Raw genomic sequence first — 21,175 nt, forward strand, 5'->3', positions numbered from 1 at the left:
AATTCACCTTGTCACTTCCCCAGTGACAAGTCACCAGTGGCTATAATTAAGCCAAGTGAAATTTTTAGGCCAAAGTACACTTTTTTCTCATGTAACGATTAAGTCATCAAAAACTCTCTTTTAAGCAACCAATGCACGAATTTTTCTCGACCATGCACAAGTTTGTATGAATCTCTGGTATCGAGATTTCAATCAGATCTGTTCTACAGAGGAAAATCCATACAAAGTTTTTCTTCTAAATGCCAGGCTAAAATCGAAAAATGAATAAGAAAGTGGCATACTGAAACACAGTGAAGTTGTCGTAAAGGAAGTAAGTTTTAAATGATTTATGAGAAGAGAAATATTGGAACTTAGGTGGCTCGTACCGGTTTTCATCTTTTTGATGGTCTGTAACTTTGAAAGAATACAACAGAAAGACTGACCATGGCCAGTTGAACACTTTTACGAGGTTATATAATAGTTGGGTAAAACTAGTACGAGCCACCTCAATGGATCCAACCAGTTTGACTTTGTGCATTATCTTTTCTTCCTTAGCGACCTCTCCTTCCAGTGCAAAATATGGCACCTCAAGGGAGGGTTAAGTGCGTATGCTCGATCGCAAAAGCGCTAGCACCTAAAAAGCATGATTCATGAATGATGAGACCCGACGGCTTTACTAGGAACGCTCTCACAGTTACGTAATTAGTGCTTTCCATTTCCATTATTCATGACAATTTTTTTTTTTTAATTCTTTCTTTCAGGAAAGCGTAGTTGGCTTCCATCATTTACCACGTGCAACTAATTACGGCTAACACCGTTCATTGCTAAGGCTTTTCAAGTGTCAACGTTTCTGCAATCGAGTATTAAATTAATGCCTGCGTAAAATGAAAGTTACCATTGTTTGCGTGTAACGTTCTAAATGTTAAACGTCAATTGTTAGCAAACGCTGCAATTAAATGTTTTTTTGGGGGTGGAGGGGTGGGGGGTGTTTTTTTTTTTTTTATAACACTCTACTATCAGTAGTTCTAACATACCAAATTTTCCCAACATTAAATTTATCTCAGTATGTTTTTGTAATACCTCTGAAATCATAGTAATTTTTATGTGGTGTTTCCAAACGTGAAAAAGATACTTTTTCAACTAAAAACAATTTCAGATTTAACAAAAAAATAGAATTTGTTTCCATTAAGATATATTTCTTCAGTGGATAAACTTTCTTAAATTCCCTAGTTTTCCCAAACGCTACTCTACCCATGATTCCTCTGAGGCATTCAGTAACCAGTCCTCGGATTCATCACCGGTAATCTGGGTCATTAGGACTGACTGAATGATTGTTCTATTGTATACACCGAATGCAAATATGGCGTCCAATTTGAATTGCCATTGTTCTGGACTGACTAGCCTCGTCTTCACGTGGAAACACAAAAGGATTATTACATGTGTGAGAGGCTAGTGAGTCCAGAACAATGGCAATTCAAATTGGACTCCATATTTGCATTCGGTGCATAGTTTGTTCTTCCCTTCTTAAAGAGACTAAAATCGCATAAAATATTAATTTGCCACTGAGGCTAGCAAACTTAAACCATAGTAGTCAGGAAAAGTATTACGTGTCTCACTTTCATAAATAATAATGGAGTTATATCTTACATCTTGTTTTAAAATAAGGTAAATATCATCGCATCCGTGATATATAAACAAAGTATCCCTATCCAGTCTTTTTCAAGTAAATTTGTGTCTAAAGCAATTTTAACAACGCAACATAATGTCAATAGTTATCTACTGATAAATAAAAATCATTTCACATCTGCCCGTAAGTTATCTACTGACAAGTAATCATTAGTTTCATTGCAAGTCTATCGTGTTCTGCAAAGTATCACTCATTTTAAATAAAATGTGTCTAAGACAAATGTGATTACCGGTAGTTAAGCAAATTCGAGCTCAACACATATTTCAAGAACCATTTTCACTGTGTATGAAAATGTTAGAGCAAAGTCTTCTCATGACTCAATCAAATTCTAGGTATCAAATTGCACACCGTCGAAAAATGAATTGTAAATTGTGATCATAAACTAATCAAATTGATGGTAATTATCAAAACTTTATTGCAAAATAAATATATCATCTTAAGTTATTAGCATCTCGACTACTGTACAATCTTTCCAGTATCTCTATTACTCATAAATTTGTAACAAGTCATCCTTGTTCCCAATAAGCTACTCACAGGCCAACAATTTTGACACTGAAACAGCTTTAGAATGGCATCAATTCAGAGGCTGAACTTCAGATATGCCAAACTATTTGTCCTATAGAGTGTGAAAGTTTCTAAAGAAACTGTGGTGCTGCGTCGGTGGGGGTAACAAGGTAATTTTGCTTTATTACACGACTCGGGCAGTCAGAGGGCCAATAACTAAAATTAACCAATCAAAATGCTCTATTTTCGGTCAATATTCTCTCAGTATTGGACCGGGCACTGTCCAGAATAGTCCCGAATGATACCGCACTTGTGTCCCTTTGAACTTCAGTCTTATAATAAATCTCTTATTAACCAAGCTTGCTCGGGACCGTACTGGAAGAATATCGGCCCTCGGTCTTTTTTGTACGGACCTCGCTGCGCTCGGTCCGTACTGTCAAGACCTCGGGCCGATACTCTCCCAGTACGGCCCTCGCGCTTGGTTAATAAGATATCATATTAACTAGGTTGAAATTGTAAACTAGCCACCGTAACGGGTTAAAAAGCTCACGTTTCGAGCGTTAGCCCTTCGTCAAAGAGAATGCTCTGCTCCCTCCTCGTCATTCGCTCTGACGAATGGCTAACGCTTGAAACGTCAGCCTTTTAACTCTTTACGGTGGCCAATTTACAATTTCAACTGAGTTGATATAACCAAATTGTTTGTCCTATACATTACTACATGCCTTGTATAAGACGTGTAAGTTGTGTGTCAAACTAGATACAAGTTGCAGTCGTGTTTGTAGGCATCAAGCATTGGATTCCTGCTTTTTTGCATCATTGCTGGCTGCTGAACCTTGAGTTGGAGAAGGCTCTTTTTCTCTAAATGTGATATATGAATAGATCACACTTCCAAAAACACTGTGTGGAGAGGAACAGACATTTGTCTTTAGTATGTTCCCATGATCATGTCGATTAGAAGTATCTAACCAAATGAGATAAATGTTGGAGTCTGGCAGAGAAGACAAACAATCAGGGCCCAGTTGTTCAGAGAACGGATAACGCTATCCAACGGTAAATCAATATTAAATGGAGTGTTACCAAAATGTACGGCGCTATCCACCGGATACGGATTTATCCAGTGGATAGTGTTACCAAAATGTATTGCACTATCCACCAGATACAGATTAATCCAGTGGACAGCGTTACCAAAATGTGTGGGTGTGCGTGTGTGTGTGCGCGCGCATAGTTTTTGTTATTGCTGTTGTTGTTTTGTTGGTTGCAAACTTGGTGTTACCTCAGGACTGATTTTTCTTTTTTCTTCTTCTTCTTCTGTTTTCTTCTTCTTTTTTCCTTTTACCTAAGAATTGATTTTTTCTTTTTTTTTTTCCCTCTTTTTCCCCATTTTTTTTTTTTCTGGGTGAGCCTACAAGGTAGTTGATTCCTCTTTGAGGAGTAATATACTAGGAGACCAAGCCTTCCCACACCAATTTTTTTCAATCAATTTTATTGATCTTTATTGAGACAACCCACAGAGTTGAGTTCAGCTGGAACATTTTACGCACAACTGTTTTAAAGGAAGACAAGTTTATCCATCTGATTAAGTTAATCAATGTTCCAACCCTCCTACCACTTAGACCTGTATGTCCGTTGATCAATTGATAGAAATATTAAACAATAAATTTGTGATGTTGGTGTTACTGTGATTGAGTACCATAAAAAACATTATAAGAAAATCTCCATGAGAACATTAATTTTTGTCACTAAAAAATTTTTGTCCTCACCTTACATTGAGCCCCATAAAGTTTCTCACAGTAAAAACATAGTCACCTCCAAGGAACATACCCAAGTAAGTCACTAAAATATTCTGGAGAGAACAAAATATCTCATTCTTCAAATTAGAATTTAAAAAATCCTGTATTTACCATCAATGCACACTTTCAAGACAGACATGACAATAACTATTAAAGGGAAGGTACGGTCTGGAAAAAGTTTATCTCACTTAAAAGACTTTTTCCTCAGGAGTTCGAAAATAACTGCCATTTTGTCTAGTTTGCTTGTATTAGCGACAAGAACGCTTCGAAGTTGCCCATTTTTACAACTTTCGTGGTTAGAAAAACGCCATCTTGGATATTACGTCATTGTGATGTAGCAATAGTCAAACTTAGTTTGGCACTTTGTCCTTGTTGACTAGTTTGACCTTTTTTGTGAAAACAATTTCTAGTACTCCCAATAGTTGAAATGAGGTGAACTGTCCTGTTGTTGAATGTCAAAATACATAATAAAATTCAAAAGGAAAAGGTGTAAGCCTCTACGAGCTACCGGAAAGTGAAATATTAAAGAAAAGTGAGCCAGCAAAAATGACCCGCGACGACGGCTTGCCGAACCCTGTACAACTTCGGAACTCAGTGCCAGAACGAAGACTTCCAGCGAGATATACAGGCATGTAAGTTTTCCTTGTTGACCTTCGCTTCGATCTCTCAGTTATTTATTCTACGAGTTTTTTCAAACCATTTCATTGTGAGCGAATAAATTGAAGCTCGTAATGGTGGTACATCGTGTGTGGTAAATTTTCAGTCGCCACCCTTGACCAAAGCCGATTTTCAACATCATGCGCTTTACCAAGCGGAGTACTGACAAATATATCTTGTCTTTCCTCAGTCTGTTGAGTCCATCGAGTAAATTTTCTTTACCCCAACAGTTATATTCTCCTGAGGAGAAAAAAACTACATGACATTTAATACATCGCAAGCAAATTATCAAGACAAACACGTTTGCGACTAATTAGGGACCTTTAGCAATGACGACGAGAACGTAACCGACCGGAAGTTGGGAAAACGAACTTCGATGCCACCACGCATGCCCAATCGAGCGCGAGTCGTCGTCCACATCTCGTTCAGGACGCCATTTGCCGTCTTGACGAGAACGTGAGTATGTTTTCTAATTTCAACTTACCTATCTTAGGGATTTCTTCAATCTAAAGGTTGAGATATAAAAACAGTGCCGAAAGTAATTTGATCGCACCGTGATGGGAAAAAACTTGATTTCTTTCGAGTTACAGATTGAGCTTTACAGTTTACAGCGGAGAAAGCATTGGCGGATGATGATAAAAGTGCTGCAGGGTATGTACGTAGCCTTATAAATGCTTTTATAAATATAAATCGCGGACATTTCGTTATAGTATTGTAATTTATACCAGCTGGCATTTTTAAAAAGATTGCTGGGCTTTGAAAAACATCCGAACCGCTCGGATCGACTGTGTATGTAAACTTAGCTTATAATTTTGATATATCAACAAAGTTGAAATGATAAATTGGCCACCGTAACGATTACAAAAGATGACGTTTCGAGCGTTAGCCCTTCGTCGGAGCGAATAGAGGAATTGTGGGTTGTGTGCGCTTTTAAAGGCAGAAAATGGAGCTATGTTATTGGTGGGAACATGGCAACGAGAAAAACAAGAATAAATTAGTGGAATGAAAAGCGTTCGTTGATCCCTGTGGAATTTAGACTGCCGGTTTGAAAGATGAGCTTTTGTTCAATATTTTTACGGCTTTCCGTGCTACCTAAGTGCAAGGAAAGACCGCAGATTGCCATATGTTGCTTAGAATGATTAGGTGAATTAAAATGCCCAGCTACTGGTTTCGATGTGTCCTTGTCATTCCTTTCCACGTCTCGAAGATGTTCTCGGAATCGGTCACCTAGTCTTCTGCCTGTTTCGCCGATGTATATCTTTTGGCAACAAGTGCAAGTTATGCAATACATTACATTGGCGGGGGTGCACGTGAAGTGATCGGTGATCTTAATGGATCGTTTAGGTCCCGATATTTTATCAATGTTGTGAATGAAAGGACACGTTTTGCATCGTGCACGAGCGCATTTAAGTGCCTGGTTGGTCATTAGTCTAAAAAGAACTTCTGACCAAAAAACTTAGCTTAGCTCTGAATCACTTGACGTTGATTACAACACTGAAAAAAAGTTAAATTGTTTTAGTGGATAATTTTTGCATTTTCAAATTAGCAGTAAAGGACTCGTCCACGTAACCGATGTGCTAAAGTGTTTGTGTTTCCCGCCGTGGACGACGGTACCGTCCCAGGCCTCAATCGGTCATATACGTCGTCGTCCACGTTCTCGTCGTCAGTGTTAAAGGTGCCTATTAACAATTATTAAAAACTAGATCATTGGATAATGCAATTCAAGACTTTTTATTGGCTTAGCCATTATGGTATATCAGCCAATATACCATAATCTACAAATATGGCAAGCGTACGTGTCAGCTTTAAATGAAAAGGGAGCTAAAAATTTAATAATTTAATTTAACGTTTTTAATAAAACAACTATTCCACTCGCGCTTGTTGGATATGAGATGATTATAGCCAACGAGGCGCGTATTAGACAAATCTTACCAAATCTTAAATTTTTTAGCTCCCTTTCAATTTTAAGCTGACGCGTACGCTTACCATATTTGTAGATTATGGTATATTGGCTCATATACCATAATGGCTAAGCCAATAAAAAGTCTTGAATTGCATTATCCAATGATATAGTTTTTAATAATACAAATTATGCTTCGTCAGGCAGGTGCCTATATTTCACTATATCATATCGATTGGACACGATAATATGAAAATATTTATGTCTTCCAACCAACTACTTGACGTAATTATGCAGTACTTATGCTTTCAAAAGAAATCGAAAGTTTCATTTTAGCTTCAATTATATTGAGGTAATTTCCAATGTAAACACGGTATGACAGAGGCGATTTTCCGGCGCGCGTCGAAAATAACAAAGCTCTACTTCTCACAAGTCGCGACATTTCAAACATTTTAGAACGAAAAATACTGCGTTGAAGCTAATTCTAAGCAATAAAGATGAAAAACAACTTTGAAAATTAAAGGTAAATGCTGAAACAAACAAAATTTAATTTGTAACGATTAACTTCTGCCTCTTATCAGCGTTAATTCTGGCAAGTTAGTGTTTGTAATCAATTTTGTCAGTGTTTACGCATGCGAAGAAGGATCTTCAAGTCTAGCATTTCTAACTTGTTGCATGCCAACTGGGGCTGATCTTAGTTCCAAATGGCTCGTGTTCCGTCTATACACCGAGGCTAGCGCTGGGTTCCTGTAACTGCAAAAATAGTTCGTCTCATTCCGAAGTAGCAGAGTAAAATGAATCCGTAGCGGGCACAGCGGTCTTCTTTAGCACAGTAACTAACACTCCACAGCTAGGATTTGTTTGAGGAAAAAACCTTTGCCTTTCAAATTGAGTCGGTGTCCTAGTACATTTAATTCTTAGGATACATTCTCGATTTCCGTAGGTTTCTCTTGGCAGTTGCCGCAAGAGAACCACTCGCGATTTCTAAGACGTGAGCGACTGAGCGGGTCGACGTTTCTTCTTGAAATTCATTTTCTTGACTTTCTCTCTGTCTTTCTCCCCAACAGAAGTATCTCCTTCCCGTGAAGACGAGCCATGTTTCGTTCGAAACATAAATGGATGTACTACATCCTCTCGCTAGGTTAAAATCCAAGTCGAGAATTCAATAGGTGGCGCCCCCATCGCCGCTGTTTTCCTTCTTTACATCCACTTCAGCAAGGGATATAATTTAGCATGTTTGACTATTGCTACGTGATAACAAAGATGGCGAATTTCAATTTGAAAATTCAGATCTTTGGAACGTAATTGTTAGCAACTAAAACGCTTTTAGCTCAAATGAATAGCCAGTTAGGACAATTCAAGCAAGAAACTTTTGATCTAAGTAAACCTTGTTCTAGACCGTCACTTTCCCTTTAAATACTACATCACTAGATGTTGAACAACATTTCCAGCTGCATTTTACTCAACGTAACACATGCATGACCATCTATATGCATGGTTTCCACACTATCATCTATTAAATAAATTTCCTATGGTACCAACAAGAATAATTTGGTTAACAATCAAGATCATTTCATATATTCTCATCTCCTTGATGTTTGATTTAGGGGTGATTTTGTCAGGAGAGATCTAACGCTGGTCACTCTTGGGGCCTGAAGGGTTTAAACAAGAAGCATTTTAAGGTGTAATCATAACACCAACAAAGAGAATCACAAATAAAATCACATCATTGAATAAAAAATCGTGCATTCTTATTCATTAATGGAGCGAGGTATTTAGCATGGAATTGTGAGTTCAAAACGAGGCTAAGTGATGTTGTTTTGAATCTACGTAATACTATACATAGCAACTATAAGTAATGCTTTTTTTCTCTTTTTTTTTTCTCATTTTTATTTAATTATGTGATTCATTACTTGACTCCTGAATTCTGCATTAAATTGCACTTGAAAACCAATATTGCACTCATCACTTCGCAATCCATGTGATATCGGTTTTGCATGCAATTTAATGCAGAATTCACGAGTCAAGTATTGAATTTTCCTATTGCATTTTACCTTCAGACACCCAACAATTGTGGTAGTGAGTGCAGAATTAGCTTGAGTGCACAATACTATAGAATACATCAGGATAAACCTAGGTTCAGATCAAGAATAAAACAAGAGCTTGTCATGATGTTTGTACACACTCGACATGAAATTTGAATAATTGTCATAATCATAGTATTTAAGGTATAATATGCTGAGTGTTTAAAGCATGGGGAAAATATTTTTAACAAAAATCCTGAGGAATTTGTAATTTAGGCAGAAAAACAATTGTAATAGAGGGAACTTAATTTTACTACTGATCAACAGACCATTTGAAGACAGTTCATTATTTTCATTTTAGAGAAAAAATTAATGGTCAGTGATAAATAAAATAAAGAAAATATTAATTAGGATATAATACACTGGGTATTTAAAGCATGGGGAAAAATATTTTTAACAAAAATCAAGAGAAATGCTTTGCTAAAATTTGTAATTGGGCAGAAAAATAATTGTAATAGAGGGAACTTCATTTTGCTACTCATGATCAACAGGAAGAATAAATAAAATAAACAATAAAAAATAGTTAAAAAAAGGAACAAATTTAATATGCTAGAGAGACCTCATACTGACATGTATTTTCAGAGACTTGCAGAGTAAAGAGAGTTTTGAGTACAGATCATATCATGGCAGTAAATTAAATGCTTATTCATTATGCTCAAGTTGGTTATCTTACCCCATAATACAAGAGGCAGTGAAGTGTAAAAGAAATAGTGGATCCTTCCAGTTACCATATTGCAAAACCTTTAAACATCAAAAAGATGAAACGAATCAGATAATAAGTGTATATTTTAATCATGTACTGATTATAAAAAGTAATCACTAGCTCACAGGAACCTCCAAACAAAGTAGTGACTGTGTCTCCATAGGCCTACTACTGACATTAATTTTTTTTGTGATACAGTATATAATTCACGTACTGTATAAGTACCTACAGTGTAATTAGTTAACAAATCATAGTTACATCCAGAGTTTGTTTGACATCATTTATCTGGTGAACAAAACTGACTTATTTAAATTTCTTATGTCAAGCCAGCTTCAAATAGGGCAATGCAGTACTTCTCCCTGGCTTAATAATTTACATACTGTATGTGGAACAGCAGAGATGACAATTTTTGAAAACTGTACTGCTGAGCAGTTAAGAGTGGTCGTCTGTAGAAATCAAGCAGAGTGCTGAAAATAGAAAAATTGAAATTTTTTCAAACTTTGCCAGAACATAGGTATGAATGGCCTTAGTGACGGAAAAATATCAAAATTGCCGCCACTGCAGTAGCGAGAAATGGTAGCATGGATGATAAGTTTTGAAAATGGTGGAGCGGGCTAAAGGGCATACTCCTGGCATGGCAACTACTTAGTCTGAAGGTAGCATTTTGTGTAATTAAAGCCTGGGCAATTCCTTCTGATGTTAACAAAGTTTTTGTTATGGCTGGGTTGGTATTAGTTGCGAATATGGCCGTTGTAACAACATAAACCAGCAATTTACATATACTAAACTATAGAAAATTGCCCAGATTGCCTTGACTATTTGGCTTCAGGAGAAAACTATATGTATATTGAAATATGAAGGAGACCTGTTTCGAAGTTTTTGTATGATATACGAGGGAATTCGAGTGTTTTGATGTTTTTCTTAAAGGAGCACTCTTAGGAAACCGCCCCATAATTTGAAAATCCGAAAAATTCAGTTATTTCATTATAATATGAATTTTTAGCGATTAATAAAGCCTTTTCAAGAATAATTTTACTTCAAAGTCAACTCTAGGGAGAGAAATTATGATTTGAAAACCGTTCCGCCATTAATTTTCGTAATCACTTTGCAGGCTCAAGAAGACTGGCACGAGTTTGGAGATTACTCATTTGACGCGCCGTGCTCTTGGCTAATTTTCAAAAACAGTATTTTGATCGTCTATATTGCTTTTTATAACACTAAGACTAAGACCATTTTCACTAAATTTTACAAAGTTTCCGTATAAATATAAAAGTGTTTTGAGTAATCTACGTCACAATGGGAGGGACCGTGACGTAGATTACTCATTTGACACGCCGTACTTGTGGCTAATTTTCAAAAAGAGTATTTTGATCGTATATATTGCTTTATTTATTTATTTATTTAATAACTTTCACCAGAGTAGGGTGAGGGTCGCACAACAGAGCGAGGCTCCAAATTAAGTGCGCCCAAACCCCCCCCCCCCCATCCCACCCCAGGGGAGGACATCCATCACACAGTAATCTCGTGTGTGGGAAATTAACGTCTCCTGCCCCAACCCTGCAGGAGACGGGACCTCCATTTATTCGTCCCTATCCGAGAAGACTAGAATATCTAACTATTTCTTGATGTTATAGAAAGGCAGCAAATTCTTCTCAATTATTTTAAGACCCTGAGTGTTGGTCCGGCCGGGGCTCGAACCCTCGACCTACTGCACAACAGTCCAGCGCTCTATTCATTGAGCTAACCGGGAGGCTTTTTATACACTAAGACTAAGACTATTTCACTAAATTTCACGAGGTTTCCGTATAAATATAAAAGCGTTCTGAGTAATCTACGTCACAATAGGAGTGACCGCTGAACAAAGATAAGTTGGCCGTGATTACGAAAACTAATGGCGGAATGGTTTTCAAATCGTAATTTCTTGCCCTAGAATTGACTTTCAACTAAAATTATGATTGAAAAGGCTTTATTAATCGCTAAAAATTCATATTACAATGGAATAACTGAAATTCTTGGGTTTTCAAATTATAGGGCCGTTTCATAAGTGCTCCTTTAAGGTGGCGTGCAAGTCACGTTGGCACGTAACACGCTTCTTGAGTTCAAATACGCTTATATAAATCGCTCTAAAAATTCGTAGTTTAAGTAGCCCAAAAATTTTATTGCAGTTTCTGAAAGAAACCTTGTTCTTGACAATGGTTATTGCCTCGTTTATGGGGCCATGTAACAATGGCTGATTTTAGTCGCCAGAGTCGAGCTATGTTTTGATGGGTGAAGTTTTACCTGAATTAGTAAATTCGTAAAAAAATCGTTTTTTAAGGTTTCTTGGAAAAAATACTTCAGAACCTTTGAAAAACATCTGTGGTTTTAGAATTGTTATAAATGTGGTTTTCAAATTGCTGGTGAAAAAATTTTTGTTTGGCCGGTATCTTGAGGTGCACTATTTCACCATGAAAATGCGGTTATGAACCCCCAAAATACAAAATACCACCGTTCTCCCAAAATAATTTCTTTCTGGAATTTTCGATATTTTTCCGTAACTAAGGCCATTCATACTTATGTTCCGGCAAAGTTTGACAAAATTTAAATTTTTCTTTTATCAATCGATTTTTACAGGCGACCACTCTTAATTATGTGTACAAAAGGAGCCGGGCCATGCTGCCGTAGGTCTGTACATTTTAACAAAATGCAGTTGTAAGGCATCATCTGTGCTCTATTACTAATTACAGACCCACGGAAAAATGGAATATATTTTTTTCGCTGTGGCTCAGATCAATCAAATTCATGTTTTGCGAAGGATATTGAAACAAACGGATCTCATCAGAGGTGAGTATTCACATACTGGTTTGACTTACCTTATCAAATTCTCCAGCAAAGTAAGAAATGAGGAAAGCTGGAAACAGCATAAACATGGCATTGTAAAACAATAAACCATATTTTCCTAGTTCCTAAGATGTACAAAAGAGGTTTCTTTTTATGAATGATACAGATTAAAGCAGTACAAAATTGTAATGAATTTCAAACTGCCCTGATAATCAGATAACTCTTGCCCTGATGCTGTTCTTGTGTACTGCAAAGCTGTAAAGTTCAATTTTAATTGTATCTCTTACAATAAGTTAAGTTTAAACTCGATCTAGCCAGGGTTAATGATTTATGATACATAATGCATGGGTAAAAATATATTTTCAGGGCTTCACTGCGGGCCATAAATCAAAACTGGCTACAGAAAAAAGCTAATCAATAAACAAAGAGTAAAAACACTAGCAAACTCGCTACATTCTCCACACTGATAATTATGTTGATTTATTTGTTAATGTCTGCTACAATCATTCTGGAGCCTTAGGTTAGCAATTTTTATTCTTTAAATTAGTACTGTAGCTAAAGTTTAAACAGCAATCCACATACACATCACTTGCCTTGGACTCTAACTTTTTCTTGACATAAACGCCTAGTGTATGAGAATTTCAAAGAATTTCACTGATTGTATATTTATCTCGAGCAAAATTAGTTTGTTCCATCAAAATTTCAACTCATAGTTACTGTAATTATCATAAGAATGGGGATTTGGCTGTGAACCTCCACGAGATAGCTCTGTGCATCCAATCTGTTTCCTGGTCAAATTGGAATTCAGTATGTTGGTTTTTGCAGAGAAAAGGAAAGCAGAGGAGATGCATACCAGCAACAAACTCGACCCATGTGTGACACCTGCATGAGGACAGAGATTCTAACCCAGGTCATGGTGTACATAGGTGGCATGTACTGTAGATTAACTACCTTAGAATACCCTTCAAGTACAGAAAAATGTAGTTACCATTTGCTGCAGTGAGAACATCATTGATAAGGATATATACATAACCAGTGGCATCAAATGCAAGATCTCCGCTGAAACAAGAAAATAATTATGTATTAAACATCAAGGTTTTGTGATGTTGTTGAGGAATAAGAATGATGACATTTCAAGTATTACTGATAATACATTCACATGGACTCTAGTAAACACCAACTGCTGTCAAGAGTAAATTGTTTGCCTCAATCCTACCTACACTGGGTCTGTAAATTTAAAATGATGAAAAAAAGTAAAACAAAACAAAACAAAAAAAAAGAGAGGAATCAGAGTAGATCTGCAATCTGAATGCCCTTGTTTTGTAAACCTTCCTGCCACTGTGTAATCCACAAAAACAGCAGCAGGCACAAGTGAAGCACATTCCTTATTGTTAACTTGTGGCCCCTAACTTGTATCCTCAGTAAAGAGTTTCAAAGCAGCAATTTCCTCAGAGCAAATCACTGCTGTTATTGGCTGTTATTGAAGTCTCATACCTTAGTATAATTATAATTGAACCAGGCACTCTTTTTTTCAGTAAGGCTGCTTTTTATATGAATTCTCAATTTACTGATCATAATGTCATCAACACAAATTTTTCATCAATTACCTTGCTGCCATAAGGGCACCAAAAATCATAAGAAACACTGTAGCTTGCACTTGAAAATTTGCCTTTGACCTGAAAGTTAAGACAGTTGTGAAAATTATGCACTAGGGAACTTTTACTTAGTGTATGGACTGTACTCAAAATGATGTCAAGACCTGTGTGCAACATAGTTCATGTGGATGAAAAGACTTTAACCCATTTAAATAGCCGCAGCTTTTGTGAAAAACTGTGTTTCAAAGCTAGTCAAGCAGATTTTGGGTCACTCAGTTGTGGTTTAAAAGCTCAAACTTACCACAAACCCATTCACAGCTTGTACACTCGACTGCCTTTTGATCCAAATGCAAAATGGCGGCCTGAAAATCTCAGGCAGGTGCAGAAAGCAAAATTTCCAGATACTTTTGGGTTGAAAAGTAATGCCCCACTTATGACTTTTACTTTTCTCTCTTTCTCTTGCCCTTTCTTTTCCCCTTTCATTACCTAAATTTTCCCGTCACTTGCTGGAAATTTTATAGTAGGCTTCATTTTGGTGTAGAGATTTTTCAGGAAACTACTCATTATTTTCAAACCACATGCTCAGAAAGGTAGTTGGGTAATGGAAAATAATTTTCGTGCAGATTTTCAGGTCAAAGTTACATGTTTTTTTGGCTATTTCTCCTGTCTCCTTCACTCAATTACGCTCATTCTGGTATCGTTTGTAAGATATTTTCAACCTGTTCAAGTATGTGCTCAAACTCGTGCTCCAGGGCTAAAAGTGATGACATAACAAGGAATAAATAGGGTGTGGTTCCACATGGGCGCTTATGGGCGCACTGGACATCAATAGGTTAAAGTATATGAAACCATTGGATCAATGGTGGTGCACTTGTAAGAAGTGAGTCTGGTGACAAACTTGTCACCTTAGATAGTATGCATTAGTTCTATGGCTCCAACATATTTTTTTGTTTACCATTGATGAAATCAACTTGCAGATTAGTTCAATGGCAAAAAATATGTACTGCGCATACTGTATATTGAATGGTCATGTAAAGTACTCTGTCTCATTTTGGAGTATTTCAGGTAAACATCATGGGAAAATACATAATATTATACTTATTGTAAGAAATATACAACTTTTTTGAAAGACATGTTTCGGCATACATATGCCATCTTCAGTCAATGAGTAACTGAGTGTGAACAATTATATTAAGTATACAAGTAGATGAATGAATTATTTACAATATGATGTGATACAAAAGTGGGTACCCATTACAACGTGACACCAAAACATCAAAGGTGTAAACTAGAATGCTAGAAAAGTGTTATAATGCTCTAATTGTTTGTTAAGTTCAGGTTTGATCTTATTTATATAAAAAGCTTCTTTGAGACAGTATAAATCAGTTGAGTTGTTAGCAGAATCCAGAATACTAAAACAAGAAGGGGAGTATTTGTTCTTACAAGGAGGAGATGTGTTGAAATAATTAATGCAAAAAATCCCACTTGAAGAAATTGTTTTCATTTGCTACAGCCGAGACTCATTTTCCTTTTAATGGCAAAGTTTATGATCAAGTTGATGGGGTAGCAATGGGTTCTCCGTTAGCAACCATCCTAGCCAATCTTTTTCTTTGTTTCCACGAGGAAAAAGGGCTAAATAATTGTAACTATTCGACTCACCTTCTACTTTATAGGCGCTATGTTGATGACACCTTTTATGTCTTTCACAATGAACAGGATGCTATGTCATTTTTTGATTACATTAATTTGCAGCACCCTAACGTAAAATTCACTTTCGAGAAAGAGAATGATGGTAAAATCCATGGTAGTTTACCAATTTTCTTGTGCGGGATGTAATTCCCGTTATATTGGCGAAACTACTTGCCACTTTTAAGGATTTCAAGGATAAAGGGGTATGCGGAAAGCAATAGAAACTCACATATTTTTAAGAATTTCAACACATCTCCTTCTTGTAATCTTGAAGAAATACTCCCCTTCTTGTTCTGGATTCTGCTAAAAACTCAATTGATTTAAAACTCAAAGAAACTTTTTATAAATAAGATCAAACCTGAACTTAACAAACAATTACAGCATTATAACACTTTTCTAGAATTCTAGTTTACACCTTTGATGTTTTGGTGTCACATTGTTAGTAATAATTTTTAGTACCCACTTTTGTATTGCATCATATTGTAAATAATTTATTGACATCTACTCGACTGTAAGCTATATAATTGTTCACAAAGTTACTGACATTGACTGAAGATGGCATATGCATGCCAAAACATGTCTTTCAAAATGTATATTTCTTACAATATCTATCATACTTGCTATTATTGTGACATAATAAAAATTATAATATTAGCACATACAGTGTACATGTAGGTGTCTGGTCAAAAGATTTGTGTTTAATTGAGACCTGATTGGATTGCTGGAAGTGTACTGACTGTTTGAAGACAAGATACTTTTTCCTACAGCCGGCCTCTCTCTGCCCAGGAACACAAAAGGGTACCTTTCAATTGTCAGAGTTCGTGAAGTGTTAACTTGCTACAGGAAAAGATCAAACACTCCTTGCTGCTTAATACAATGCAAACTAGGTGTGCTTCAATCTGGCCCATTAAGGCAAGTTCCCTTCATGCAACCCACATTTTTATATGGTCTTTCACTTTGAGGTGAGCCTGTGTTACTCACCCCAAGAGCCATGCCTCTCCTATCATAGTAAACAGAATTGAAAACCTTCGCAGGACAGTAAACATGGGAAGGCTGAAAACAACCAAAATACTGCACAGTTATATCATTCTTAAATTATAAAAAAAAACAACTTCCAGTATCAACTGGTAAAGATACTTTGGGTCAGGCTAATTTGCACCATGATGTTAATAACAATAATTAATAACTGCACCAGCTTTTTATTATTGAAAAATTATTCTCCAAAGTTGAGGTGACTAGTGGGAGATACTTACCAAGCTACAAAGCTGAGAGGCAAATATTCATCACTTTAATTGAAACACCCACACACAGAAACTAAAAATATCAATCAATTTCTGTCAAATTGAATATACCAAAAATGTTAGGAAATTGAATAGTGCACATGGATGCATGATCTTGTATCTTCAGTGGCTCAGAGGTAAACGATACATGCATATGCACAGGCCTGTACTTGCTAATCACTTCTGAACCAGCCAATCAGAGCACACAAAAAGCATCATTCACCTGTGTGGTATACACTCATTTAATTCTGTGTGGTCAAATGTACCTTTAATCTCAAGTGTACAAATAGAAATGCTGTATACGTTAGTAACTGTAATAAGTGGTCAGTTATATACAAGATGGTTGAACTACCAGTATTATTCTCAGTGCTGTGTGTGAAATACTTATTGAACTATGATTACTGAAAATGTATAACACAATGGATTCACTCACTTGAGTCTCTTGGTACTTCCTAATCCAAAAACTAGATTACCGACATATAATAATGGAAGTGGCCAAACCTGTAAATTTTAAGTAGAGACAGAATTTTAGGTATTCTTGTATTTGATACATAAATTGTTTTTCACAAAAATAATTTGCCTGAGGTTTAAAATCTATTAGGCATAATTTGCTGAGATTCACATGAATGGAATTATTTCCAAATTAACACCAATTAATGCATCATTGATTTCTTTTTGATAAAGTACAAGTACCTAGATTACAAATGAGAAATTTTGAACAATTGCTATACAAAAACTTCAATTGACTCTGAATATATATCATGAAACTTCTCGCTTTAAACTCCCTATGCAATTTAAATGCTACTACAGTATAATCTTGTTTAATCCATGAGGCAGTCTATAAAAATTGGCTGATTAGGTGAATACAATTATTACATACCTACATAACTTCTACAACTTACTTTCTGAAAAGTTGATAATGAATAATCTGGAAATGAAACAACACCACCTAACTTCAGGCAATAAAGAACCACAACTGTGGCAAACATCTATCAAAAGGCAAAATAAAAGAAATTGTTGTCCTGGTTAGTGAGGTGATATCACAACATCAACCAAAGAAATGACAATGGTAGGTTTTTTCAAGTCTGTAAAAGGCAGAAAGGCCTTTCTGAGTGCTTCCGATGGCAGTTAAATATACATGTGCCAGTACGACTTTCCTATTTGTACCTCACATGCTAGAGGACTTACTAAAGTAGAGGACAGGCTATCATTAAAAAAATTTACATTTCAGTAAAACAAAGTCATGGATGGTTTGCTTCATTATGCAATCCCTCATTCATAAATTTGTTCTTGGTGGAGCTACAGGGCGAAGAGGGGAGGGGGGGATTAAAAATAAAAAAAAAAACAATGCCACCAAAGTCTCCCTTGACAATTGACACTTGAAAGAATGAGGAAAATATATATCACAAATGTACATGTACAGTGGTACAGTAATATCATGAATTAAAATATGTAAATACATAGCAAAGTCACCATTATTATATTTGCCTTGTTTCGTGTTATATTTCAGATGTTGTGAGTTTGAAAGGAACATACGGCACATGTACGAGGAACAGATAAAAAATGTATTTCCAAAACATTTGTGACATACTGTGAAGTTGTCACATCTCAAAAATTAATTTTTATAAGAACATTTCTTTTTGTCATTGAAACAGAAGTGAATTTTTTCGAGAAGGAATCTCAAAATCAAAGCATTCATGTTACGCGGCGCTGCTTGAAACACAAAGCAAACAATCTTACTATATTAAAAAGTCAGTAATTTAGGGCTAAAACCTGATCAAACACTTACGAAATTCATAGTCAGCACGACATCGAGCCACTGTTTGCATGTCTCAAGGTAGTCTACATGTGCATCAATCAATAGGTTCTTTATAAAGGGTCGAACCGCGAGAGAAATTAATTAATCGAATTCAACATGGAACCAAATTAATGGCCATTTAGCGCCACGTCTACAAGCTAGGTTAAATTGAGTTACCTGTCCAATTCCAAGGAACTGGAATGATGGAAACCTGAGAAAATACAACAGAAATATTTAGCCGCACTAAAATTTAGATTCCCAAATCAGAGCATTCATATGATTATTCAGGCATAATCATAATAAAATATCAAATTAACTTACTTATAAGTTGTCAAAACAGTTTTGTTGATCACAACGATCAAGAAAGAGCAAACACCATAAAACAGGGCAGTCAGTACTCTAGTGAGAACTGTAGCTCTTTTTCCCTCCGCCATGATGCTCCCCGAAGTAAGTTCTCGACAAGCTCTTTATATTGGTTGCTAACCTACCGATACAAATTAAATGCACTGTTTCCGTTTGTAGAATAAATATAACTGACCAGTTTGAATGGCCGCCATATTCTAACAACAGTGAAACCGCTGATGAGTGAAACCTGTTTTTCGTGTTTGAGTCATGTGATCTGTGTTCCAAACAAATTCGTCGCATTTGAACAATGAGCAGAACAAAGATGGCTACTGGTACACACCGTTTTTACTTTCTGTTTCCCTTCGTTTTGCTCTCGATCTTGCAGTCTAGTTTCGCTGATAAATCGTCGGGTATCCTAGATGAGTGTAAGGAAAGCTGTGAGCGGAGCTACCCATTACATACATACCCAAAGGTAGTCAGTCCTAATTTATAAATTATGAAGAGTGCGTGCTATTCTCAAATCTGTTGAGGATGTCGCCACTCCTTGCTGGTGTACAAAGCATTTATGTTGCAGCTGGCGTCCTTCACCTCAGTTAAGTTAATATTAAGTTTCTTATTTTTATCACGCTCTATCTATACTTAGGAAGAACCTTCTCTTGCTTGTAAACAAGGTTGCAGGCTATCGGCTATAGCACAACTGAAGGCTGGTTACTCAACCTCCGAAAATTTTACAGCAGTCTGCATAACAGGTAAACTTTTCGTTCGTAATAAGCTACAATGTATCCCTAAATTTTGGCTAAATCTTATTCTCCGCAGAACTGAGAAGAAAAGACTAGTATTTTAAACACAGACGTACTTACTTATGATGCACGATCCTCGCAGTAGAGAGCGCTATTTATGCAATGGCGAAAATCAGACCTAAATAGCGCTCTCTACTGCGAGGATCGTACATCATACGTATCTATAACCGCAGTTCAAAATATATGAACTTCATATATTCATCACACATGTACTGATAAGTTTTCTGTACAAGGTTAAAAATACGAATTTTAATTTCCCAACCTTATTTGTTTTCGCTTTGACCGAAAATTTATTCTGGAAAATACGGAAAATTCTTTAAGGTACGTCTTCGTTACCTGGATACATGATGTAGCTGAAGTTTATCATCCGCATCCATTTGTTAGTGTGGAAGTAATTTTATGGGTATTCGGTGAAAACTTTATCAAAATGACAGACAACCACTTATTGATTGGGACAGAGGACAACTTTCCCTAGTAATTCTACTGCTCCTACATTTAGTACATTTTTACAAGCATGTAAATGTCTTAGAGCAATTAAGTAAAAACTGAAGTCATCCAATGAAACATGATAATTTATTTGGGAGCCTTTGATGTTTCCCCATAGCTTGCTCTTACTTCTGCATGAGAATAGAGATTCTTTTCTTTGTTTTTTACTCCTCATTTACTTCCACAATTACTTGAGTATCAAGAGAACTGTTTTTTTGCTTGCTTTTGGCCTGATTTTATTATTTAAAAAAAAAAAAAAAAAAAAGCGAAATGTATATTTCTGCCTCGTGGTACTTTGGGGTCCTGGAAATGTATATGGTTCAACAAATGTACAATGGCTGGTTTAATTTGACCATGTGGTGTAAAATAGTAACACTTTTAATTGTTTCAGTAAAGTTTTTTTCTTTTTTTTGGCCATTTTTAAGTTGAGTATGATTATTCCATCTTAGTTTTTTGGACATTGCTCTGAAGGAACCCTTTGCCCATACATGTACACACATTACTAAACTTGTATAACTATAAGTAATATAACTTATTAATGCTCGCCACAGGTATGACTGGTACCTACATGTACATGTACATGCACATGCTCTTGTCATCAACCTTTTCAGGAACCAGGGAGAGTTTTTATTAAAACATCAATATTTGAAAATGATGATCAGTTTCCTTTTTGCTATTCAAACAGATAATTTAGTGTACAGTACAGGATTGGTGTTGAGACATAATAAAAACATTTTGCTTATATACCTTCAAGTTGCAGCTGCAATAATTTTTGAAATCAGTTTTGTCAAAATCCTTGTGATTTTGTTTGTTTTTTCCTTTTTTCAGAGGATAAAATCATTAGCGGTTTCGTTCCTCAGTCTAAAGTTACTCCAAAATTTCCCTGGGGCTAATTTTTTTTTAAAAAAATTTAGTCAGAGGATGATTCAAAATTGGAGATGCATCTATCAGGTTGTTTCAAGTATTGGTTAATAATTCAAGTAAACATGACAACTGTTGAAAAAATGTCTGTATTTCAACCAATAGCTTAAAAAGTATGATCTGTTTTGCTCATGGCT

At 36.0% G+C, this 21,175-nt stretch overlaps 3 protein-coding genes across 7 annotated transcripts in view; 2 read left to right on the top strand and 1 right to left on the bottom strand.

The window, feature by feature from the left end:
* Positions 1-2,057: 2,057 nt before the first annotated feature.
* Positions 2,058-19,062, bottom strand: LOC111343994 (nucleotide sugar transporter SLC35D2). 5 transcript variants are annotated; one of them, XM_088738277.1, is made up of 15 exons: positions 18,808-19,061; positions 18,664-18,697; positions 18,478-18,555; positions 17,591-17,677; positions 17,122-17,189; positions 16,390-16,461; positions 16,118-16,210; positions 13,732-13,800; positions 13,113-13,183; positions 12,718-12,749; positions 12,157-12,249; positions 9,275-9,342; positions 8,572-8,650; positions 3,931-4,013; positions 2,058-3,067 (listed from the first exon to the last, which is right to left on the bottom strand). In XM_088738277.1, exons 1-15 carry the CDS (start codon positions 18,918-18,920, stop codon positions 2,956-2,958), a joined length of 1,152 nt encoding a protein of 383 aa, XP_088594403.1. In that variant the 5' UTR covers positions 18,921-19,061; the 3' UTR covers positions 2,058-2,955. The 5 variants fall into 5 exon arrangements, with proteins under 5 accessions (XP_088594403.1, XP_088594404.1, XP_088594405.1 ...); XM_088738278.1 differs by lacking the exon at positions 18,478-18,555; XM_088738279.1 differs by lacking the exon at positions 16,118-16,210.
* Positions 5,063-13,705, top strand: LOC148720342 (uncharacterized). The gene is made up of 3 exons (XM_088738282.1): positions 5,063-5,268; positions 12,031-12,127; positions 12,950-13,705. Exons 1-3 carry the CDS (start codon positions 5,175-5,177, stop codon positions 13,125-13,127), a joined length of 369 nt encoding a protein of 122 aa, XP_088594408.1. The 5' UTR covers positions 5,063-5,174; the 3' UTR covers positions 13,128-13,705.
* Positions 19,063-19,110: 48 nt separating the features above from the next.
* Positions 19,111-21,175, top strand: part of LOC111343992 (transmembrane protein 59) — a 13,041-nt gene continuing 10,976 nt past the window's right edge. Inside the window, exons 1-2 of the mRNA XM_022951197.2 lie at positions 19,111-19,303; positions 19,475-19,580. Coding sequence (XP_022806932.2) covers positions 19,139-19,303; positions 19,475-19,580 — 271 coding nt within the window. The 5' untranslated portion in view covers positions 19,111-19,138. The remainder of the gene's footprint in view (positions 19,304-19,474; positions 19,581-21,175) is intronic.

Source organism: Stylophora pistillata, chromosome 11 (genome assembly GCF_964205215.1).
Source record: "Stylophora pistillata chromosome 11, jaStyPist1.2, whole genome shotgun sequence".
NCBI classification, from domain to species: domain Eukaryota; kingdom Metazoa; phylum Cnidaria; class Anthozoa; order Scleractinia; family Pocilloporidae; genus Stylophora; species Stylophora pistillata.